The 25943-nt window shown below is 43.2% G+C and overlaps 2 protein-coding genes across 2 annotated transcripts; both read right to left on the bottom strand.

Annotated features, from left to right (window-relative positions):
• Positions 1-303: 303 nt before the first annotated feature.
• LOC103477761 (apoptosis-associated speck-like protein containing a CARD) lies at positions 304-8900 on the bottom strand. The gene is made up of 5 exons (XM_081597324.1): positions 8559-8900; positions 6670-6744; positions 6098-6346; positions 5054-5104; positions 304-657 (listed from the first exon to the last, which is right to left on the bottom strand). The coding sequence occupies exons 1-5, from the start codon at positions 8806-8808 to the stop codon at positions 398-400; spliced, it is 885 nt and encodes a 294-aa protein (XP_081453450.1). The 5' UTR covers positions 8809-8900; the 3' UTR covers positions 304-397.
• Positions 8901-9841: 941 nt separating this feature from the next.
• On the bottom strand, positions 9842-24082 carry LOC103477729 (uncharacterized). Its single transcript, XM_017309261.2, has 24 exons — positions 23866-24082; positions 22322-22555; positions 22196-22218; positions 21635-21899; positions 21504-21541; positions 20650-20935; positions 20061-20104; positions 19517-19787; positions 19395-19438; positions 18923-19214; positions 17563-17609; positions 16951-17272; positions 16841-16869; positions 16020-16302; positions 15785-15822; positions 15633-15697; positions 15346-15560; positions 15019-15269; positions 14819-14947; positions 14458-14596; positions 14303-14332; positions 11961-12004; positions 11614-11887; positions 9842-10024 (listed from the first exon to the last, which is right to left on the bottom strand). Exons 2-24 carry the CDS (start codon positions 22419-22421, stop codon positions 9984-9986), a joined length of 3270 nt encoding a protein of 1089 aa, XP_017164750.2. The 5' UTR covers positions 22422-22555; positions 23866-24082; the 3' UTR covers positions 9842-9983.
• Positions 24083-25943: the final 1861 nt, after the last annotated feature.

Here is a 25943-nt window from a genome sequence, read left to right as displayed (position 1 = left end):
TCAGTGATGATGATGATGATGGTCAGCAGAAACCTCTGATCTGCCACAGTTCTCACAAAATGAGTCAAAACTGGATTCATCCAGCTAAAATATGAAGTAATAAACAACCAGGTGGTTTAAGTCCAGAAGAGTTTGGTCCTCAGCAGACGAAACGTAAAGAGAGGATCCCCACAACAAGCTTTAAGCGGCACACATGAAATATTTCCATGAACTATTTGCATCTTTAGAAGAAGTTACTGATAAACTGATGTTCGTTGTGACAGGTTTGCTTCTCCTGCAGAGCGTCTCAGTAAAACTCAGAAACAAATGAAGCAACTCTTTATTCTTTTAGAATAAAAGTGGTTTTAATGTGGTTTTTTTCATTCTGTGTAAAATGGATTTAATTTTCCTTCAGGATTTATTTTTTCATCAGATCATCGATGAGATATCGTTGCTGGTCCTTCAGGATTTGGAGGAACAGATCCTTTGCGCTGCTGCCGCCTCCTCCTATATCTCTGTACAGCCTCCTCATCTGGGCCTGAGTCGGCCGCAGCGACAGGATCTCATCATAGGTTTCAGCTTGGATCACTTTTTCTTTCAAGAGTTTGTCCAAAATGGACGGAACGGTGGTGACTCTCTGGATCAGCTCGTCCCTGTGTCTGTCCACAAAGTGTTCCTCTGAGGAGAGAAAACAGGAAATGTTTAGTCACTGCAGGATTTAAACTAAACCTTCATTTCCTTCTGATGAAAGATGATGTGCAGTTTCAGTTTTATTCCCCTGATGAGTCGGTTTAGCTAGTGACTCTACAGCTCCTCACTTTTATCCAGATGTTTTTTCTGGGAGTGGAATATGAAGGCTAACGTTAAAAATAAATAATCTTAAAGGAGTCAAAGGTGCAGAAAGAGTAAAACTTAGGAAGATGTTTCATCCAGCGCCGTCAGCCTCATTTAACTGAGTTCAGAAAGAAGAGCAGCAGGTTCCACCTGCAGCAGACACAGCGATCCAAGTTCAGTATCAGGAAGAAATCCTCACTGAGAAGGGAAGCTAACGAACCAATCAGGGGGGAAGCTGACAAACCAATCAGGCGGGAAGCTAACAAACCAATCAGGAGGGAAGCTAACGAACCAATCGGGAGGGAAGCTAACGAACCAATCGGGAGGGAAGCTAACGAACCAATCAGGAGGGAAGCTAACGAACCAATCGGGAGGGAAGCTAACGAACCAATCGGGAGGGAAGCTAACGAACCAATCAGGAGGGAAGCTAACGAACCAATCGGGAGGGAAGCTAATGAACCAATCAGGAGGGAAGCTAATGAACCAATCAGGAGGGAAGCTAATGAACCAATCAGGAGGGAAGCTAATGAACCAATCGGGAGGGAAGCTAACGAACCAATCAGGAGGGAAGCTAACGAACCAATCAGGGGGGAAGCTGACAAACCAATCAGGCGGGAAGCTAACAAACCAATCAGGAGGGAAGCTAACGAACCAATCGGGAGGGAAGCTAACGAACCAATCGGGAGGGAAGCTAACGAACCAATCAGGAGGGAAGCTAACGAACCAATCGGGAGGGAAGCTAACGAACCAATCGGGAGGGAAGCTAACGAACCAATCAGGAGGGAAGCTAACGAACCAATCGGGAGGGAAGCTAATGAACCAATCAGGAGGGAAGCTAATGAACCAATCAGGAGGGAAGCTAATGAACCAATCAGGAGGGAAGCTAATGAACCAATCGGGAGGGAAGCTAACGAACCAATCAGGAGGGAAGCTAACGAACCAATCAGGGGGGAAGCTGACAAACCAATCAGGCGGGAAGCTAACAAACCAATCAGGAGGGAAGCTAACGAACCAATCGGGAGGGAAGCTAACGAACCAATCGGGAGGGAAGCTAACGAACCAATCAGGAGGGAAGCTAACGAACCAATCGGGAGGGAAGCTAACGAACCAATCAGGAGGGAAGCTAATGAACCAATCAGGAGGGAAGCTAATGAACCAATCGGGAGGGAAGCTAACGAACCAATCGGGAGGGAAGCTAACGAACCAATCAGGAGGGAAGGTGACGAACCAATCAGGTGGGAAGCTAACGAAACAATCAGGAGGGAAGGTAACGAACCAATCAGGAGGGAAGCTAACGAACCAATCAGGAGGGAAGCTAACAAACCAATCAGGAGAAAATGCTAACGAACCAATCAGGAGGGAAGTTAACGAAACAATCAGGAGGGAAGGTGACGAACCAATCAGGTGGGAAGCTAACGAAACAATCAGGAGGGAAGCTAACGAAACAATCAGGAGGGAAGCTAACGAAACAATCAGGAGGGAAGCTAACGAAACAATCAGGAGGGAAGCTAACAAACCAATCAGGAGGGAAGCTAACGAACCAATCAGGAGGGAAGCTGACGAACCAATCAGGAGGGAAGCTAACGAACCAATCAGAAGGGAAGCTAACGAACCAATCAGGAGGGAAGCTAACGAACCAATCAGGAGGGAAGCTAACGAAACAATCAGGAGGGAAGCTAACGAACCAATCAGGAGGGAAGCTAACGAACCAATCAGGAGGGAAGCTAACGAAACAATCAGGAGGGAAGCTAACGAACCAATCAGGAGGGAAGCTAACGAACCAATCAGGAGGGAAGCTAACGAACCAATCAGGAGGGAAGCTAACGAACCAATCAGGAGGGAAGCTAACGAACCAATCAGGAGGGAAGCTAACGAACCAATCAGGAGGGAAGCTAACGAACCAATCAGGAGGGAAGCTAACGAACCAATCAGGAGGGAAGCTCACAAACCAATCAGGAGGGAAGCTAATGAACCAATCAGGTGGGAAGCTAACGAAACAATCAGGAGGGAAATTGACGAACCAATCAGGAGGGAAGCTGACAAACCAATCAGGTGGGAAGTTTACGAACCAATCAGGTGGGAAGCTAACGAAACAATCAGGAGGGAAGCTAACGAAACAATCAGGAGGGAAGCTAACAAACCAATCAGCAGGGAAGCTGACGAACCAATCAGGTGGGAAGTTTACGAACCAATCAGGTGGGAAGTTTACGAACCAATCAGGTGGGAAGTTGACGAACCAATCAGGTGGGAAGTTGACGAACCAATCAGGTGGGAAGTTAACGAAACAATCAGGAGGGAAGTTGACGAACCAATCAGGAGGGAAGTTGACGAACCAATCAGGAGGGAAGTTGACGAACCAATCAGGTGGGAAGCTGATGAACCAATCAGGTGGGAAGCTAACGAAACAATCAGGAGGGAAGCTAACGAACCAATCAGGAGGGAAGCTAACGAAACAATCAGGAGGGAAGCTGACGAACCAATCAGGAGGGAAGCTGACGAACCAATCAGGTGGGAAGTTAACGAAACAATCAGGAGGGAAGCTAACGAACCAATCAGGAGGGAAGCTGACGAACCAATCAGGTGGGAAGTTAACGAAACAATCAGGAGGGAAGCTAACGAACCAATCAGGTGGGAAGTTGACGAAACAATCAGGAGGGAAGCTAACGAAACAATCAGGAGGGAAGTTGACGAACCAATCAGGAAGGAAGTTGACGAACCAATCAGGAGGGAAGTTGACGAACCAATCAGGAGGGAAGTTGACGAACCAATCAGGTGGGAAGTTAACGAAACAATCAGGAGGGAAGCTAACGAACCAATCAGGTGGGAAGTTGACGAAACAATCAGGAGGGAAGCTAACGAAACAATCAGGAGGGAAGCTAACGAAACAATCAGGAGGGAAGTTGACGAACCAATCAGGAGGGAAGTTGACGAACCAATCAGGAGGGAAGTTGACGAACCAATCAGGTGGGAAGCTGATGAACCAATCAGGTGGGAAGCTAACGAAACAATCAGGAGGGAAGCTAACGAAACAATCAGGAGGGAAGCTGACGAACCAATCAGGAGGGAAGCTGACGAACCAATCAGGTGGGAAGTTAACGAAACAATCAGGAGGGAAGCTAACGAAACAATCAGGAGGGAAGCTAACGAACCAATCAGGAGGGAAGCTGACGAACCAATCAGGTGGGAAGTTAACGAAACAATCAGGAGGGAAGTTAACGAACCAATCAGGAGGGAAGCTAACGAACCAATCAGGTGGGAAGCTGACGAACCAATCAGGTGGGAAGTTGACGAAACAATCAGGAGGGAAGCTAACGAACCAATCAGGTGGGAAGTTGACGAACCAATCAGGTGGGAAGTTAACGAAACAATCAGGAGGGAAGCTAACGAACCAATTAGGTGGGAAGTTAACGAAACAATCAGGTGGGACTTCCTGCGCATCCAGCGTCCTGAAACTAGGAAGTTTCCTGCATTTCCCATAAAACATTTTACAGCCTGACACATATGCATAGGAAGCTGATTATCATTACAGTATTTTTCTGTCTGAGTTTTGGATCTGCTTCGTTTATCTGCAGCTTTGTGACCAGCAGAGAAAAAACAAAGTGAATCCATAAAGCTGTTATCAACACGCTGGGATCTGCAGTTCAGTATTTGATCAGTGTCATTTTTAACCAGCCTGTTGTAAACAGAGCCGTTTGTTCTTCTGACATCCAGTTTGTGCTGTTAGTTTGTACTTGTTGATACTTTGGCGACTTGAAAATAATTTAGAATTTGTTCCTTTGATCAAATTGTTGCTGATTTATAGAAATATGTTTGTTAGATTTCTCCAACATGTTGATTGGGTATCATTTTGTTTTTAAAAACGTTTCTCTAATTAAATTAAGTTTTGTCTTCTGAGGTGAAAATGTCCCGTTGACCAGAGCAGCTGGTCCATCTGGTGTTTTCAGCACCACAGGTTGAACAGCAACGACAACAGAAGCCATTTATTTCACCCAAAACACACTGAGAAACAGAAATACTCACATCTACTCCTCTCTGTGGAAAATGATTTGCTGCGGTTCATTCTGTAAATTATTTCTAACTTCAAAATAAAGTTGATGTGATTTAAAGTAACTTATGCTCCAACATTACCGCGCAGCTTCATGTTTTCTAGTTTTATGTTGAAACGGAAAACCCAAACAACGACCTGCACGACCTCTGACTCGGTTTTTGTTTCTGGTGTTTAAAAGACAAAATGACTCACCATCACTGGATCCATCAGCGGAAAACAAACCTGCTTTTTTAGCCTCTTCAACTGCAAAAAATACAAATACAAAATCAGTGAACAAAAACAAATCTTCTGGGCAGAGGCATCATTTTAACCACAGTGTGTTTTTTCTCTTTTTATTTCCATAAAGTTTCAGTGTGAAATATGTTTATATTAAATCATATTTGTTCCTGGATGGTTTCCCCCAGTAGGGCTGCACAGTGGTGCAGTTGGTAGAGCTGGTGCCTTGCAGCAAGAAGGTTCTGGGTTCGATTCCCGGTCTTTCTGCATGGAGTCTCCATGTTCTCCCTGTGCATGGTGGGTTTTCTCCAGGTACTCCGGTTTCCTCCCACAGTCCAAAAATATGACTGTCGGGTTAATTGGCCTCTCCAAATTGTCCCTAGGTGTGAGTGTGTGTGTGCATGGTTGTGTGTCCTGTGTGTCTCTGTGTTGCCCTGCGACAGACTGGCGACCTGTCCAGGGTGACCCCGCCTCCCAGCCGAAACGTTGGCTGGAGATGGGGACCAGCACCCCTCCCGACCCCACTGAGGGAAAAAGGGTGCAAGAAAATGGATGGATGTTCCTGGATGGTTTCCCCCAGAGGCCTCCATGATGCTCGGCTCCCAGGTGCAGGGCAGCTCCGACAGACAGAGCTGTCAAAATGCGCTACTTTAACGCGTCAATCCTGAGAGCAGCAGCAGTTTGGATCAGCACCGATCCAGAACTAAACCGAGCCTAAAGCTTCCAGGCAGTCAGAACTAAACTGTTCAGTTTCTCAAATTCCCTCCAAGTGAGAAAAGAAAAGACTGAACTGAAATTCAACCCCAACTTTTAGTTTTTGCGCATCTGGTTACTGAGCTGGAGCCAAAAGAAGGAAGCTGGTCTCATCGAAAGTGAAAGTAAAGAAGAGGCGCGCTGGTTTAGTTTTTCTCTGATGAATCAGAGGAAACGATCCAACATGTTGCATTCTGAGTATAAAACCATGTGAATGTTTGAGTTTTGCTGCTGAAGGTAAATGGATCAGAACCTGAGGATATTTACCCAGTTCGTCCGCGTCCTGCGTGCAGCGGATCTCTCTGAGGGTTTCCTCCGCCACATTCAGAGCCTTTCTCTCCGTGTAAACGTTGATCATCACCTCTGAAACCTCCAAGACGTCTTTACCCTCCACCTGGATCATCCTGACGCCGTCCTTCCGGTCCACCAGTTCCGTTCGGAACCTCTTAAAGTTTTCTGCGGACAGATCCTCCAGTTTGTTACGTAAAAGCTTTTTGGCCGTTTTTGGAGGCATTTCTCACAGAATGACCCAGATGTGCTGCCACTGGCCTGATCTCCGGTCAGATTCTGACACTTTTCCGCTGTTGACGTGACGCGTTTCGGTGTTGTGGGAAAATGCAGCTTCGACAATAACTTCCTAATATTCATGAAAATGTTAAATTCCTCGCAGGCCTGCAGATGTTTTACACATAATTAAAACATAATTAAACACAATCATGTTTCTGGATGTGCCGCTGGCTCCTTTTTCTTATTTGAAAACACGTCAGTTTCCCAGCAGGTCCCTGAAGGCACCATGGTGGCTTCCCCTCAGATTAGTTGTGAACATGTAACTAACACACCCAGCAGGGCCTGCATGTGCAGACCAAATCTGAACTTGAACAGAAAGACGTAATAAATCTCCGCCTGCAGAGCAGCTGGATGTTTGAACATCTACTGTCACATCGATCTCCTGCATGGAGCATGCTCAGTAAACCAGAGGTCAAAGGTTGAGGAAAGGGAAGAACGTGTATTTTCCACTGTGACGTCACGTGATCAGCAGCTTGACAGGAAATGTACATCATGTTCTACAAGCTGAACCATGAACAGAAACGCCTCCCTGCTGTTATTTTCTATTCCTCTAATGTGATTCTTTCAAAATACAATATTGTTTCCACCTCTAAGCAGATAATCGCCTCGTTTGTTCCCCTCTGAGCTGCATGAGCAGAATCCAGGCTCTTCTGGACGTGGATGAGACCAAACAGCAGCAGAACCTCTGACCTTTATTCTTTATACAAGACGAAAAATGTTTGACTGCAAACTAAAATGTTAAAACCTGCAAGACGGCCGAGAATAAAAACCGACTACGAGCAAATGAAATGTTGGAAGGTGAAAAATCAGCTTTTTACCAACCGATTCTGTCAGGAGAAAAAATACATGGCAGCTAAAAAAAAAGAAACATCTTTCATCAGTCCAGGCATAAACATCTGACACACACACACACACACACACACACACACACACACACACACACACACACACTCTCCAGACCTGAACGCCTCACGGCTTCAGCTGCTGATCTTCATGCATCTGCAGGACGGAGCCTGGAAAACTGGCTTAGGTCAAAGGTCATTTCATCTACAGCCGGCAGCTTCACAGGAAATGCTCAGGTTACAGGATGAGGCATTTTAAAACAGTTCATATTTACCGTTTGAAATTTTAGAGTTTCTTTGAACTCCTTCCTCCTCTGAATGTTGCATAATTACAGACGGGATGAGTCACATATTTCTGTGAGGAGGAGCAAAACATTTTTACACAGAAGGAGCCTGACTGAGGTTCACAGCCTGAGAACAGCAGCCACGTTTAAAGCTGCCATTCTTCACTTGGTTCAGTCAGTGGGACGTTTTCAGGCTGCAACAGGAAATAAGTAACAAAACAAATACATAAAAAACAGCAGGTTTAACAAACAAAATGTTTGTAAAAAAAAAAAAACAATCAGATGTTTGCATCTCATCTGCTTTTATTCTCATTTAAACAAAGTTCCCAGCACCAGAATCACATTATTCCAGACCAAAACGTTTATTCATCTCCAGCAGTTGGATAAAAACATAGTAAAAAATAAATTCATTACACTTTATGATTTTAAATTACAACTAAAAATGAGTCATTAATTTCCATTCTGCAGCTGAACTTCCTCTGGCTTCTGCAGAAACTTTGATTTCATCTCCATCATCTGCTGCTCCTGCAACACAAACATCACGTTTCTATGGAAACGCTGAGGAGTCTTTATGAATGAAACACGTTTCAGAGCCACTCACCGTTAAAACCAGCTGCCTGTCATGTTCTCAGTTTCTCCTTCACTATAAAACAGATCAGAAACTTTCATGTAAACAAATTTGTCATCATATCAGTAAAAATCTTTACAAAAGTTTGTCAGTTTGTTCCACCTGAATGGAAATTCTGCAGAAGTTGATAATTTCAGTCCAGTTGAATTTAAAAAAAAAAATTAATGTCAGATTGAAATACTTTAGGAACCTGGTAAAACATTTTATTCTGCTTTGATTGTAAAACGGTGTTTTTATCTTTACTAACCCACCACGATGCAGTAACTACAATAGACACTAGAGGGCGCTGATGATCATCAGGGCTTAAAATAGTTTCGTTTTAATATTCGCGTGAAAAAAGTTACATTTTGTTTTCTGTCGGTAACAAATAAGTGAAAACTTGTCTCTTCAGCTCCGGCTGAACTCACAGAGTGTCTCCGCCTGATGGTTGCAGCCGATGCTCCCCAGGATCTCCACGGTGACATCCACAGCCTTGTCCTCCGTGAAGGTGGAGACCAGAACATCCACGATGTCCAGGCGGCTCTTCCCCTCCACCCTGCAGCGTCTGACCCGCGGCTCCCCGCTGCGGTCCAGCAGCTGGAAGACAAACTTGTCCAGGTCCTTCTGGCTCAGATCCTCCAGGGTTTCAGCCAGAAGCTGCTTAATGCTGCGAGGCATTTCTGTGGAAGATGAAGCTGCTGGAACCGAACCCGAACCGAAACCAGGAGGAGTCTGAGGAAGTTAGTTTATGCTGGGAGGCGGGAAACAATGCAACACGTTTTTTTTGTAAGCTTTATTGAAAACATCTGCAGATGATATTTCCGGACAAGAATCTATAAAAACATGAAATCTTCAATAAAAAACACAAAGTTTTCAAACTTCATTTGAAAACTGATGAATCTGATGAAGGAAAACTTCATTTTATTTCCTTGAATTAAGTTTTTGTTACAAATATTACAGGACATAACATGTAACTTAAATATTAAAATCCCGTTAAAACTGCCTGCAGGTCTTTATACTGTAATCATTATGAGGCGGAGAATCATGCACAGGATTCATTCAACTTTATCAAAAGAATAAATCTTTATTTACTCAAGAACTTTAAGAGGAACTCATTATGACAGGTCAGGTCAGGTTTCCCGTCCAGAACCACTCAAACTGGTCCCATCATATTAAAACCATCAACTGATAAACAGTTCATGTCTGGTGACAAAACCCTCCAGGGGGTCAGAGTGCAGGAGCGTCTCGGTTGGCTCAGACAGAGGAGTTCTGGTCGGCCTGCGGTTCAGACAGCAGCTGATCACTGGACTCACCTCTGACCCCTGACCTCCTCCTGCCACAGAACAGCTTCCTGTGGAGCTGACCACGGCCGGCTCAGCCTCCCGCCTGCTGCCCTCCAAACTGAGCTCTGCTGCGGGTCTCCACCTCCAACTGCAGCAGGTCTGTTCACAAAAACACAACTGGAGCAAAAATCACGCTGTGTGAAAATGTGCAGCATTGATGCAAAACTATTTTCAGGCAACAAAATAAAAAACTGTCATGATTCCTCTGAATCTGACTCCAAGGTTATTCAACTCAATGAACATCAAACCCAATATTAACTCATGATTTCAACCTTGTATGGTTTAAACCTAAATTATTAAAATGAACCATATTTAGTTTCTTATAATAAAGTAGCAGAAATAAAAAAAAAAAGATGAAAAAACCTCAGTTAGATTTAAAAAGTCATTTTATTCAGTTTTGGTCACATGTAGAGGTCATGCACATCAATGTGGGGATTTTAATTCTCCAGGAAGGAAAAGCAGATGAACTCCAAGCAGGTCGGTTCTGATGATTCTTCGGAAGAACGAGGTTTAGACGGTCAGATATAAATCTGAGGAACCGTGGCGAGTCACTGACACGAGAAATGAACTAAAATGTGTTTAAAAAACATGAATGAAGTGATTCTCCAGCAACAGTGAACAGAGAAGTGGAGCACTTTTAATACAGAAAGAGGAAATGTTCTTGTTTTGTCTTCATACAGGTCCAGTCAAAGTTTTCTATGTTTTAATGATTTATTTCATCCAGGTGTAATCGAAAGCCGTTTTCCTTGCTGCAGATAAAAAGCAGCAGGAACAAAATGTGCATGACATGAATGATGGTTGTCAGAACATTAGAGCAACTTTTCAACTGGACCCATGTTGGAGCAGAACCTCCAGAACCTCCAGGAACTGAAATGTCCAGCTCAAAAATATATCTGTTAATAAAAAACACAGCAACTCAACAACAGGTGTTAATAGAAGTCCTGACCACTTTGGTTGGAAAAGATTTTTCTGTTTGTCAGTCAGAGGATCCACAACGTCACGATAACCAGAACCGAATCTGAACCGAATCTGAACCGAGTCTGAACCGAATCTGAACCGAGTCTGAACAGAGTCTGAACCGAGTCTGAACAGAGTCTGAACAGAGTCTGAACCGAGTCTGAACAGAGTCTGAACCGAGTCTGAACCGAATCTGAACAGAGTCTGAACCGAGTCTGAACAGAGTCTGAACCGAGTCTGAACCGAGTCTGAACAGAGTCTGAACCGAGTCTGAACAGAGTCTGAACCGAGTCTGAACCGAATCTGAACAGAGTCTGAACCGAGTCTGAACAGAGTCTGAACCGAGTCTGAACCGAATCTGAACCGAGTCTGAACAGAGTCTGAACCGAGTCTGAACAGAGTCTGAACCGAGTCTGAACCGAATCTGAACCGAATCTGAACCGAGTCTGAACCGAATCTGAACTGAATCTGAACCGAATCTGAACCGAGTCTGAACCGAATCTGAACCGAGTCTGAACAGAGTCTGAACAGAGTCTGAACCGAGTCTGAACCGAGTCTGAACCGAGTCTGAACCGAATCTGAACCGAATCTGAACCGAGTCTGAACCGAATCTGAACCGAGTCTGAACAGAGTCTGAACCGAGTCTGAACCGAGTCTGAACCGAGTCTGAACCGAATCTGAACTGAATCTGAACCGAATCTGAACTGAATCTGAACCGAGTCTGAACCGAGTCTGAACCGAATCTGAACAGAGTCTGAACCGAGTCTGAACTGAATCTGAACCGAATCTGAACAGAGTCTGAACTGAATCTGAACCGAGTCTGTACCGAATCTGAACCGAGTCTGAACTGAATCTGAACCGAGTCTGAATCGAATCTGAACAGAGTCTGAACTGAATCTGAACTGAATCTGAACTGTGTTAGTTAAAGTATGGCTGCTCAGTGGTAGCACTGTTGCAGCAAGAAGATCCTGGGTTCGATTCCCGGCCTGGGGTCTTTCTGCAAAGAATTCTGTTCCAACATCGCAGGAATGATTAGTTCTGACCAAAGAGCTAAAGTGGTTCATCTCATCTCCTTAATACAAACCTGCAGCTAACGTTTCTCATTATATTGAACTAATCTGGGGTCAGCATATGGAAACCAGTTATTTAAATTAAATTCAGTAGTTCCTACACTTCCTCTTACAGCTGGTGCCTGGAAACATCTCCACCAGATCATTCCTGTTAATTTGCTTAAAAATGTCCTTGGTGAGCTCCACGGCCCTGTGGCTGTAGGTCTTCATCATCAGGTCCACCAGGTCTGAGGCATCGGCCTCATCCAGGAGAGTCACTGGGATCTGTGGGAAGCCTGAGCTCAAATCCCTGTTCCTCAGGAACCATTTGAAGCCTTTCAGCTCCTCTTGTTTCAGGTCTTTCATCAGGTTTAAAAGCATCTCCTTGTCTGATGTGATGGTCGCTGCCTAAAGATTTACAAGATCTTTAACAGTTCCTTGCTCAAAGTGCTGTGTAATGTTAGAAAAATCATTTACTCACTCTCTGCATCATTGCAGCCAGATGTTCATCCACACTCTGAATCTCTGAGGAGAAAAACCTTTCAGACTTTTATTTGGACAAAAATATTAGACCGTCTGTACTTCCCCTCTAATTTACACAACTCTGTGGTTGCTATGGGTAACCAGCTAATTCAAAATGTTAGATTTCCAGCATTGGTGTTGTATGTTAAAAATACAGTGTTAATTCAACACTTGTTTAGTCTAATTCAACAACTCGGTGTTAGTTTCCCTAAAGAGTTGGTGTTATTCCAGAGAGTTAAATAAAAGAAATTTGGTCTGGTGTTGATTAGAAGTCAACACCAGACGGCTCCTCCCACAATTGCAACCTCTCTGTGACGCCACATGTCTGGCCCGGATTGGAGACAGCAGTATGGCGTCTTGTCTGGAGATGATCATAACAAGGTAAGTTCCATGTTAACATGATAAAGTTTTTGACTATTTTCTATGGATGCATTAATTTTCCGTTTGCAGAAGAGTATCTATTCATATACATAGTTCGCTTAACGTAAGCTTATCTGTTTGGATATCACCTTGTATACAACTGTGTATTATTTTGTTAGTAGGTAGCATGAGCTAAAACTGTCAGAAAAATCTGGAGGTCATTTGAGTTAACATTATTTAGCTGTGGAGGTCGTATTCTTTAAGTTTTTGACTGTAGACTGCAAAATGGGGGAGTAGCTGTGCTGGACCGTTGGCTTGATCCAAGCCACAGGTGTCAAACTCCAGTCCTGGAGGACCACTACACTGCAACATTTAGATGTGCCACTGCTGCACTACACCTGAATTCAATAATTAGGTTATTAGCAGGACTCTGGAGAACATATCTACACAGTGAGGAGGCAATTGAGCCATTTGACTCTGGTGTTTTGTACCTGTGGCTTATCTAAAAACTGTCAAAATGTTTTTTCTTCATTACTACGTCATGTTGGTGACTGACGCCTGTTATGATGACTTTAACACATTTCTTCAGACAGGTTGGCATGACTGCTGTCCAGAATGTTTCTATAAGCTGACTAATTTCTATGCCTAATGATTATGTGATACTTAATGTCTGAGTTGTGTTCATGGTAATTATTTCTGACTTTATGCTTTATCTTGTAGGTGGTGAAAAATGCTCTCCAGCCTAAAGGGGGCAGAGTATTTTGAATAATTATGATGGTGACACACACAGGTGGGTCTGATTAGTTTTGCTCACACTTCTCTTTTAAGTATTTATTTATTATCGTAATGTTTGTTTTTCCTGTTGTTCCTTCCATACTGGGAAACACAGGCATTCTTCTGTTGGTCCATGTTCTTCTTCCTATGTCCAAAGGCCACAAGAAAAATGCCAAAGCAGCTCATGTCAAACTGTGGACCATGTTTTCAGATATGTCCAGATATGTGGTTATTCTAATGATCCTACTTTGTAGAAGCACTTTCTCATTGGCTTAGTTTGCTATCCGAATGTAGCTGTCCTATATATTAATAATTTAAATTATTTGTTGTCTTAGCATTTTGTCAAAGACGGGAGCCAGTGTTGAAGACTTTCTCCTTACTGTGGAACATGCAGGAGCCCTTCCTCCTGCATGTTGGTGAAAACAAGAGCAGCACCAAAGACACTTCACCATCAGTGATCACAACACCATTCATGGCTGCTTTTGATTAACTTTCAAAGCACACTTCACCTTCAGTGCAAAGTACCATGAATGTATGACCTTTGTTGTATATTGCTGTCAGTGCTGTTTGATGTTTTGAAATAAAAGTAGATTATATACTGCAACTGGTGCTGGTGTTTTTGTAGATACAAGTGGCATCTAATGTCTTTTAAAATGAATTTGGGGATTATTGATTTACCAGTGGTATTTTATGAGAAAAAATGTTTTATTGGCCCTTGTGGCCTTTATTTGATAGTGAATTGACAGAAAAGTGGGTAATGAGAGAAGGGGAAGACGTGCAGTAAAAGCCGGGAAGCAAACCTGCGACAACCATGTTGAGGACTAAGGCCTCCATATGTGGGTTGTGCTTAACCACCTTACCAGTAGTATTTTAAAACTCAGATTTCTATGTTCCATACTTGACACTATTCTGTGTTAAATTAACATTAATAGTGTTAACTTTTGACACAACACACTAGTGTGAGATAAATCAACACTGATGTGTGTTAAATTTCAACTACTGAGATTCAACTCCATCACAAATAACTTTCATAACTGTAATTTTAACACAAGAGTGGACCAATATAGACACTTTCAAAGTGTTGAATTCAGCTCTCAAGGAGTTCAATTAACACTTCCAAATTTGCTGTGTCTGAATACTTTTGAACAACACATCAGTTTGTCTTACCTTGTGCTTGGCCACTGCTTTGATACTCATCTGAAACAGGAATAATAAAATCAACCAATCAGATGCATATATTCCTCATAATGAGACAAAGCTGCTAAGAAACAGCTTAGTTTCCCTAAACAGCCTTTTGTTCTGAATAAAAATGTGAACCGCACCTTTTCGAACAGAACACTCCCAAACCGGCTGGCCCTCTCTGTCGGGTCTGAGTGTCAGACTGAAGTTTCTGTTTGCATTTTCAACATAAACCTCAAAAAAATTTGGTTTTCCTCTTGGATATCGGAGTTTAATTCCCGTCTGAAAGCAGACAAGAGAACCGGCTCAGTGCAGCAACGCCTCAATGGCTTCTCATCTGAAACCATTTAACACCAAATGCTTTCCTGCCTGAACTCATGTTCTGGTATCATCAGCTACCTTTACTACATGCAGTCATGTTAATGTGAGAAATGGGGCCAATCTGATGGGAACCTGCAATAAACTGGATGCAAAACATGAACATTGAAACCGTTTCAAACCTACTTTAGGAGAAACTTCTGCAGCCTCCAGATCTGATGTGAGGAAGAAGTAATTGTTCATTTTCAGGGACTTCTCCGGGTCGGGTTTTTGGATCACTTTGTATCCATAAGAAGTTTCTTTCCGGTCCATTGCCTGTGAATGAAACCAAGATGAAGTTCTGATATTTCTGACCCGTGAAGCTGGTTCTGTTGGACCCTAATAACCTGCTGTAAGGCCGGGTCGCGTGGGATGAGGTAAACGTGCAGCGTGAGGAAAGCCGTGTTGGCCTGATAAAGCAACATGTTGCAGTAGACCTTCACAGGAAAGCCGGCTCTCATCAGAACCGCTCTCGGAGAGAAAATGGGTTCAGTTAGTTTGACGTGTGACGGTGAGACCTCAGAGACTTTCTCCACAGCGTCTCCACAGTCGTCCATGTGGAGGACAGCAAACTGCTCCAAAGGTTTACGGACGTCATCTGAAGGAAACACAAGGAGCAGGAAAAGTTCTGGGTCAACGGTGTTAAAAGGTTTGGTACCATCATGTTCTCCTACCGACACAGATCCAGTGGGGCAGGAACACCTCCGTCATCCTCCCAGTAATCAGACTGATGTCCAGTAAAGGACCAGCAGGCCGGAATCCTCTGCTCTCCATCCTCTCCATGTGTCCGTCCCAGGAGCAGAACCGGTACCTGAAGACGACCCGTTCGGAGCAGAACCAGCGAAGACCAGAAACGCTGCACTCAAAGAGTCCAGCTTCACTCTGGAGGCTGAAATGACGTTGGGAAAACGTTTATTTGAAGTCTGGTGTTTCCTGAGCAGCAGGCCTGATGCTGCTTCACCTGTATGTTGGAGATTCTGTCTGGTTCACCTCCGGTACCAGTTCAGTCCAGCAGCTGGAGTCCAGCTGCAGGACGCAGACCAGACACCACTCACTCACTGTTGAGCTAATAAATAAAATGTAAATATCACAAATCAAAGACTGAGAAACTACCTTTTCTCCTTCACGACCCTTGGCAACCCGTGAAGGTCCTGCTGGAGAAACACGATTATTTAATCTCATTTATCTAATTTTACTTGAGGGTCGATGTTTTACAGAATCTCCAGTTTGCTAAAATTGTACAGGAAAAACGAAAGCATCCTGGTTTCACTGTACAGTAACTGAACAAAGAAGAAAGACTAAAACATGACCGGCTGAAGAGATGTCAGTCGTCAGAAAACTGACACACCTGACGGACCTGCTGGGATTTTTCCTGAGATCTTCTGCACCAAATCAGAGCGATGAATCTTTTTTAAAACCAGCGCCGCCATGTCCAACGTCTGTTCATCAAACTGCTCCAACATCAGCTCTGCCACCTTCAGCTTCCTTCCCTTCTCCATAGCGACAGTTCCTCTCCCGGCTTTCCTGGACAAACTCTTCTGTACGACTCTCTGAAAATGTTCAAACTTTGCTTCACCTAAATCTTCAAATGTTTCTAGAAGTTTCTCCATAATTGCAGTTAGACTTGCTTCCTGAGGAGTGAAACAGATCATTTGTTTGTTGGAAGTCATATCTGGACAAATGAGAATATTATGAGAATGTTAATCACCTTAGTGAGGCAACTTAAAATGTATGATAGTTAGAAAAAAGAGGGAACACGCAGGCCTTCTCCACCTGTAGAGACCACTAACAATGTCTTCTGGGTTATTGAGACTAAAGTCAAGATGTTTGGCTTTAATTAACAGAACCAAACACTGGCTGTCTGCTCAAACATCAGGATCCGAGTCCTGAACCTTCCTCAAAAAGCTGGGAGTCTCCATCAGATTCCCAAAGTCTCTCAAATGGCCTCCTGCCCGGCAGAACCAACTAAAGAACAGGTCCAGTCTCTGGTTTAATCACTGGGTTCGGTTTATGGTCTATACAGTTCAGCTTAAACGGTTTTATTGAGCTGTAGTTTGGACCGACTGACTGTTGGCTTTATGTTTAACCCTCTGAAGATGTTTTGGACTTTTCTAGACTCATTTTTAAGCGCATAAGCCTGAGGATATGAAATGATGCGGCTGTACTTACTTTCTGGAACAACAGCGACTGAAACTCCTCTGAGGGAAAAGGAAAAGAGGAACATTTGAAAATCTGTAACTTTTTAAACATCCTGATAATTCTTCCCTGTAAAGTCCAACCTGTTGATCCAGACCTGATCCCGGCCAGCTTCTGAACCACATCAGTTCTGTTCATGTCCATCAGAACCTCCCGGGCCACACCCACAGACTCCCCTCCTAGTTTCTGCACCATCTGATCCACCAGGTCTGCCGGGCCCTCCTGTCCCGGATCCGCTGCCCTGCCGGTCCGGTTCATGGGCCACAGCACGCTGACTGGGAGTTCTGGGAGGCTTTTCTGGAAACATGTGAACTGCAGCAAGCGTTTGAACCTCCAGACATCGCTGTGGCCCAGCTCCATCATCATCTTCAGAAGAGTGTTTCTGACAGCCATCTTTGCTGGAACCTGAAACATTTAAAGACCTTGTTGAATCATTTCCCAGGATCATGACAGGAAGTTTTATTTGCATCATCTTTCTGTAAACTGGGAAACTTTAGGTCAGATTTGAGTGAGCTGTGTTCCCGTTTCATCTCCGTTTCCTTGGACTCAAACCCAGTTCACGGTTTGGATTTATTCTACTGGATACAAGCCGACCTGCTCGTTTCTCCAGGTGAAGTTTAACTCTGCCAGCCATAACTCCTGCTTCACTTTGTTCTCTAACAAAAAGCTCCAGGATCACAGAATGCTTCACTTACTGTGTTTAGCATGACCACTCTCTGATATTCATCTATGGACACCTTTCCTGAAGAAATGCAAAACACAATTTTCTGTAAGATCTTAAACTCATTTGAAATGAACAACAAGAAAACCGTGAAACATTTCCATCAATAAAACATTGGAGGCAGCAGATTGATGCTGAGACTTCATTAAAAATATTGTTGCAGGATTTGTTTCAAACGTCCTTCAGTTCTACAAACAGTATTTTTAGACATTTGTTTCATTTTTAGAGAATTGCCACACTAAGAACAAATCAAAATTTTTATCTTTGAAAAGCACAGAAAATAATTTTATTTGCTCAGAAAAGAGAAACCTGGAGATCATGGAGACCTGAGGAAAAGCTTTCCAGCCTGGAGGTCAAGCCATGGTTCCTGTCGCTTTAAGAGAGGAACAGGACGTCCCACCATGTGGACAGGACGTCCCACCATGTGGACAGGATGTCCCACCATGAGGACATCCTGTCAAGTTTGGGTGACTTATGTGCTGAAGAAGGGACGGAGGGGGACGGACATGCAGATGTGGGATGGTTTGTCTGTCCTGCAGCTCTTCCTCTGTGGGCTTCTTTGCATCAGACAGCAGTTCAGCTGAACAGGAAACCAGAGGTAACCGTTGGAGACCAATGAAATGGGATGGCTGAGCACAACGAAGAGGAGAAACATGTCGGACAAACCAGATGAACTCAAACAAGATGAAAGTCTGGTGAAGGTGGAGATTCAGCTCATGATCTTCCAGGAGTTGTTGGAGTTTTAGTTGGAGGAAACTGGACTTTTCTTGTTATCTTGACGTTTTGTGTCTCGTCCCGAGACTTATCCAGGTCAGGAGTTGGAAGCATCAGGCTTTTAAGTTGTAATCAGAAACTATCACATTGGTAGAGGTCACTAATGAGGCCATTTTCTACTCACTTCAGTTCCCTGTAAGCGTTGTTGACACTGACGATCCTAAAAGTCCCCAACAACGCCAGCATGTGCTGTTAGGACCAACGTCTCCAGCTGGGTGATGAGTGTCGGTGTTAGAAAGATGAAGCCACTTCCTCTACTCCAGTTCATGTGTCACAAAGATAACTCTCACTCTGCCTGCCCAAAAAGTTAACCTTGTTGTCTTCAAAGGACTGTTTGCCAGTGAGGTCCAGACGAACTGCTGCGTTTGGTTCTGCTGAGTCGGTTAGTTTATCTAAAAGTCCAGTTCTATTCCTTATTGAACTGGACTGCATGTTGTGTTTGGGTTTGAGGTGAACTCCTCTCTGTCTGAGTGTTTCCAGATTAAAACATCAGGGCAGATGTTCTCCCATCCTAAGACTTAAGGCCGTTCAGCTGCTACATCCAGATTTGAGTGAATTACCTTTAAGACCGGAGCTGGTCTCCAGGAGCCGCTCTGCCAGGTCGCTCCTGTTTATATCCATTAAAATCTCCATGGAAACCTCCACAGACTGCAGGCCCAACTCCTCCACCATCTCATTCACTATGTTTGGGACAAACGGTCCAAATCTCAGCCTCATCGAAGGATACCAGAGGTTTTTCCCAGAGAGGCTGAGGGTGGAGGGCAGCGACTTCTTGAAGTCCTCCAGCTCCTGTTTCTTCAAATCACTCAGGATTTCTGTGAGAAGCTGCTTGAAGGCTGCAATCAGAGCCACCTGCAACAAAACATCAGCACAAATGTGCTCATTATAATATACTAAGATATAATCACACACAGCAGTTCATATGAAGCCCCTGCTGTCTTTAAAGCAACAGAATCTCATTAATATCTCTAATAAGAGAAAATAAACTGTTTCTATAACAAAGACTGAGCAGGAAAAACAGACATTCCTCACTTTCTGTAGAGCAGCAGAGCTCTTCTGGTCCGCTGAGAGTTTCTCTGAGAAAAACCACGCAGAGCTTCAGACGTCAGACCAAAGCAAACGACTGACCACCATTTTTAAGGTTTAATCTTTACTTGCTTGTCGTCTTCTGGATACTGAAATGTCCTGAAGCAGATCTGTCCTCCTCATCCGTTTTAAAACCTCCCTGGTCGTCTCCACAGACCGCTGGCCGAACATCTGCACCATCACAAGCACAGCGGGCAGCAGCTCCTTGACGGCCAGCAGTCTGTCTGCAACGTCACGCTGACTCTGACCCAACACCGTGATGAAGAACATCTGCTCCTCTTCACTGAGATCACCCAAAGTTTCCAGCAGCAGCTCGATGATCGACTCCATGGCTTCAACCTGGTAACAAAAGGAAAATATTCTGCAAAAACAGCAGAATTTTCCTCAAACATTTTGATACTTTTTGATTCCAGATGTCTCTTCATCTGAAGATCCTGAACAACGGCGGCTTAAGAACCGCGGCCCAAAAACAGCCCTCAGGCCAGGCTTTGGGCCCCTCTGACTGGAGCAGAGAGGAAAACCAACACAATGTGTAACGTAGCAACGTCTCACATTAAACCCATTTTAAACCAATATGCATTTAGTGAGAGTCGTCTTTCGCAGATGACTCACTTTGTCGATCAGTCCGGGCCAAAGTTCCTCCACAGAAAGTTTCTCTGAGGGAAAAAAGATTTGATGATAATTAATGTAGTTTCTATTGACGACCAACTGGAGGAAAAATAAAGTTTGACTAAAACAAATGAAGAACCAGAATACATCCAACCAACCAGCAGACGGGATGTTTTAAAGTTCAGGCTCCTTTATGCCAGAGTCAATGTAACAGGTAATAGCTATTAGTCTATAGCTATTACTCTATAGCTATGACAACTATAGATGTTTCTACATGATAAAATAATGCTGACAGCTGATTAATAAATAAATCTGACATATTCTTTGTCTCGTTACCATGACGTTTAGCAGATAGAAATCCTTTTAGTGATTCTAACTGACCTGAAACAACAGACGTTCGCTCTGATTTGACTTCAGACTGAGAAGAAAGGTTTATTTTTCCTCTTTTGTAAAACTCATAAACCAGATCTATGTGGATCCTCATCAGATGTTTTGTGGGTATTTTTGTGTAAAAATGAGGAAAAGGCTGTAAGAAAAGCGCAGCTTCCTGTCGGTGTGGATGAAAAGCCGTTGGTGTGATTTCTCATCTCACCTTCGGCTCCACAGCTTTTCTCTGGCAGCTTCTCCAACAGGTCGGTTCTGTTCATGTCCATCAGAACCTGCCTGGTCACCTCCAGACACTGCTGGCCATACGAGCCCATCAGCAGATCCACCATATTTTTACAGTTTGACTTTTTCAGATCGCTCCATGAGATTTGTGGAAACTTGTTCTGGAAGGACTCAACGTTCAGGAAGATCTTGAAAATTCCCAGATCTAAATGATTCAAATCCATCAGAGTTTCCAGCAGAAGCTCTTTCACAGCTGCCATCGTTGCTGCCTGGAAAATAAGAAAGAAATGACAGATAATTGTTTTGCTTACATGATAAATGCCTTTAAGAAGCACAAGTTAATTAGCATTTCCCTAAACTGATTATTTAACAATAATCACTGAAACAAATTTTTAGCTCAAATGTTAGAGAAGGAGTTTTCTGCCAGCAGCTCAGCGTTCGTACAACCAGTTAACTTTGGCCATATTTATTTATCCAGCAGTAATTCTGACAAAACTGTACCAGAAAAATCAAATTCACTAATTATCTGCTGTCAGGAAAATCTAAAATTCATCTTAAGTTAGCAGCTTAAAGGTTAAAGGTCAGGTCACTGAACTAGTCTGACTGATTGGAAGAAAACCTCTTCTCTCCAGAAGCAAGATGGCAGCACCAAATAGTGCTGCACATGAATGAAGGACCAGATTTCTGGACCGAAGCCGAATGTTTGGCTGAAACGACACGGTAGAGGAGGTGTGGTGATCCTGGCTTGTTTTTAGTCACAGAAGCCGGTCGGTCACCTTTGATTTTCTGTAAGTATCCGACCCATTAGATTCAAGGCCCAGACAGGATTTCACTCACTTTGTGGATCAGCGCCGACAGATGGTCATCATGTGGTTCTGGTTGGGAGAAAATCACAGAAACATCAGGAGAAGCAGCTTCAACGAGATCAATATGAAACGATTTAACTCGTCTCACTTTTATTCTCTTACTTCTGCTTCTGGACCTGCAGTCCAGCAGACTCTGGACCAGATGGTTCTGGTTGATGTCCACTAAAATCCTCCTGGTGACGTCCACAGACTGTTTGCCGTGACTCTGAACCAATGAGATCGCTGCGATCTCCGGGTCAGTCCTCGGCGGCGCCAGCGCAGAAGGTTCCAGCAGCAGGTACCGCTCCCAGAACTCCCTCAAGCCGCCGCCACTCAGAGCCGACAGCGTTTCCATCAGCAGCTCCAAAACCGACGCCATCGCTCCCGCCTGGTCGAGTCAGACGCAAGGAAACTTTATTAATATCAGTGGTATTAAAAACAGCTGCATACATGCTTTACAGAACTGTACATTGTTTTATTATTTGCGTATTTCTTGTTTTGGTTTGTAAAAATGAACTTCTGGCCTCTGTCAGCCATTCTGTTTACAAAGTCATGTGTTTATTATGTGATCTATATGAAATGGTTTGGTTAAAATCAGCATATTTCATTATTTTTTACTGTATTTTTCTGTGTGAATATTTCTATCTTCTATAACTGAAATGTGGCTGAAGTGACGTCACTTACTCTCTGGATTAAAGATGGATTCTCTAAAACAGAAACACAAAAAATTTTCTTAAGCCTTTTATTAAGAACAACAAAAACAATTCAGAATCACAAAGAAGTTGTAGAAAGTCTTCGGGGCTTCCTGACCTCTGACCCCTGCCAGTCTGTGCAGCAGGTCCTGCCGCCTCATCTTCAGTAAAATCTTCCTGGTCTCCTCCACACACCTTCCTCTGCACGTCCTCATCATCAGCTCCACCACAGCCTCGGTGTTTGCGGCAAAAACTTCTCTGCTACCATGAACAGCTTGAAGTCCCAGAAGTCTCCTGCACTCAGCTGATCCAGGGTTTCTACCAGCAGCTCTTTAGTCGTCATCGTTTCTGCCTGGAAAACAAGAAGCAGCTTTTCTGAGAGCAGCAAGCTGGAAAACTTCTGCCTTTCTAGAAACATCACATCTACTTTAACGATATCTCTGTGGATTGATGCCGTTCATATAATCACATCACAGGCCTGACTGGCTCTCATGGATTTGTTGTTATTTGAAAGCTGCATTTTGTACTCAGGTAAGTTTACCTGGAGTGGTTTTTATACTATGAAAGAAAAGAATGAATCTTCAGATGATAAACCTTCATTACTGGTCGAATTCTTGGAGAACATCCCCTGGACTGAAACAGGACCTGGAAAACGTGACTCTCTTCAGTAAATCGTTCCCTCAGTGAAACCTGGAGGACGTTTGGGTTTGACTGCTGGTTTGTTTGATGCGTTGAAGGAAACAGGATCCTTGAATTGCTGCAGCAGAGAGAACCGGGCATCCTGTGATGAAACCTGCTGCAGGTCTCAGACATCGTTTATGGATCCAACAACAGAACAGCGACCAAAACCTGAAAGCTCTCAGAAATGACTGACATACAGAATGAAATCTGTTTATAAATGTCTTCCCATCACATCTTTGTCCTAAACTTTATGAAATGTTTTGGTAACAGAGTGAAGAACTGAATCAGCTGAACAACCTGCTGCAAACTGGACTTTATTTGTTCAATTTTACTGAATATTTCACTGAACAAATCAAAACCAAACTATGATTTGTGATAAGTGAGTAGTAAGGGATGAATTAAACCCTTTGAGTTTCTTCAGAGATCGTTCTGATTTCTTTAGGCATCAACTTGTTTTTCTGTAAACAGCAGGTCGATTTTCACACAACCTTCTGTTGTTGTTTCATCGTTTTTCAATAAAACATGATGTCGGTAAATTCAGTCATTTACTGACATTTTACAACACAAACAGATTACATGACTACAGGAAACATGAATTCCCCCAATAAAAGCTTCCTTGAACACAACATCACCATAAGCTGCAGCTCTCTGACAGCTGTGATGTGAAACAGCAGCAGGGGAGAGCGAGAGGTTTTTACATTTCATGATACAAAACAGCCGCATCATTCACACTGTGAGCTGCATGAAGCACCAACATGCTGCTTTCCCACCACTCAACACGCTTTCATGACCAGTTACATCAAACCAGCCACAGATCCTGACCTGCAGCTGCAGGAGTGAAACCTGCAACCTTCTGATTGCCAGAAGGTTCTGCCCTCCGAGTTTCAATCAGCTGAATGTCAAAACAAAGATTTTAGCAAACTTACAGCACCTTCTGTCTGAGATTTTGTCTCATTTCCGTGAACTGTGTTTTAGTCTCACCAAATGTTTTCCTTCCTCTGAGTTTTCTCTTTCACTTCAACATGTCTTCCATCTCCTCCACCTTCATCTCCCTTTCATCCCTGCTCACCTGCAAAACCAAAGCAGGCTCCAACTGTAATGTTTTACAAGCATTTCACGAGAAAATGAACTAATCCTGCATGTCAGCTTTATATTTCACCAGCTCCGCATAAAGAAACTTAAATTACTCAACCCTGTCTCGTGCTCCGTTTCCGCATTTTTCCAGGAAGTCGTTACCAGCACTTGCACTGGTCACCTCGATTGTTTTAAAGATATTTGATTAAATGAATTAACACAAGTTTTTATAATGCTTAAACTAAATTAAAATGTTTTGAACAAATAAACGACAAATGCACTAAATAAATAATTTTTCTGTTTCAGAAAATAATAAATCAAAGCTTCAAAAACATGTTGCATATTTGAAAGCTTTGACCGACCGAAGTAATGGATCTAATGTGATCTAATGTGATCTCAGATCAGGTGAGAACATTAAGTATTTGGTGATTATTAGCTCTGAGAACATTAAGTATTTGGTGATTATTAGCTCTGGTTTCAGAAAGTATTTTAATTTACAGCCGATCGATGATGGCTGAAATCCCTTAAAACGGTGAAATGTCCCTTTACTGAAGAACCGAGCGGATCGGTTTCAGCGTCACTGCAGCATCATGAAAACATCGGCGGATAAAAACTGTTTTCAGCAAACAAACCCACTAAAAAGATCAGGACGATGTGAGGAGATCAGAAACAGGTGGAGGAAACTCCGCAGCGTTTACCTTGAAGATGTTTCAGGATCAAAGCTGTTCGGATGGAGACGAGCCTGTTTCTGTTTCAGTGAACCAAAAGGTCTTCATCTGTATGCAGGAACTGAAGCCAAAGTGTTTCCTGCCGCTGGCTGGAGGATGAAGGATGCCGAGGGCGGAAAGGTTCACGGCTGTGACTCGAAGCAGTTTGTGATCAGCGTTATAACAGGATCATTATTTTTGATCAAAAGTGATCGTTTCTTCCAGATGTTAGAGATACAACTGATGCGTGTCAGAAACACAAATTGAGTACAAAGAATCTGAAATGTAAATCTTTAGTGAGTAATTTTGAGTTAAAGTGTAAATCCCAACTCAATCAAAACGGTCTGAACTCTTTCTCAGTCATTACGAAGAACAGACTAACCAATCAGAAGCCACCTGGTGTAGCATGAGAAATACATCAAGATTCAGATTCTAACCGCAAATTCATTGGTTCTGTTGAAAACACGACTGGGTTTGACAGAAAATAATCATGAAAAATATCAGCCCAGTGATTTAGTTTTCTGAATTTCAAAATTAGAGCTGTTGCCTCACAGCAAGAAGGTCGTGGGTTCGATTCCCTTCTTTCTGCATGGAGTTTGCATGTTCTCCCTGTGCATGGTGGGCTCTCTCTGGGTACTCCAGCTTCCTCCCACGGTCCAGAAACATGACTATTAGGTTTGTTTGACCTCTCTAAATTATCCATGTGTGTGCATGGTTGTCTGTCTCTGTGTTGCTCTGCAATGGGCCGGTGATTCTCACGCCCAAAATGTCTTTCTGGAGATAGAAACCAGCCCCTCCTGACCCTTCAACTTGGTACAAAATCATTTTTATAATGACATACTGGGGTTATGTTTATTTCCCTTTAGCTCTCTTCCTGTCTCTCCAGCCAAGAAACAGCCAGTTAGTCCAGGATTGCTGAATAAAAAATGTAAGTACGTAAAATTTATTTATATAGCAATCACATTGTAAACACAGGAGATAAAACACTAAAAATAATAATAAACTGATAATACACATCTAGTCTAAATAAATGAGTCTTCAGCTGAAAGAATCAACAAAATGAAGATTTCACAAGAGAAAAGCAAATCATTTCACAATCTGGTGGATTTCTCCTCTCTGGTCTGAAAATGTCAGATCAGTGAGTCTCTTCTCCACTGGAAGAGATTTTCAGAAGAGATGTATTAAAAATAAATGAATGAGAATGATGTAAAATGCTTAAAACAAATGTTATATACTCCAAAATATCATAAATGGATGCAACAAAAGTCTGAACGTAGA

Source organism: Poecilia reticulata, chromosome 16, assembly GCF_904066995.2.
Source record: "Poecilia reticulata chromosome 16, P_reticulata-male-v2, whole genome shotgun sequence".
Taxonomy (NCBI): Eukaryota; Metazoa; Chordata; class Actinopteri; order Cyprinodontiformes; family Poeciliidae; genus Poecilia; species Poecilia reticulata.
The sequence above is the reverse complement of the archived record's forward strand: the minus strand, read 5'-3'. Positions and strand labels throughout refer to the sequence as shown.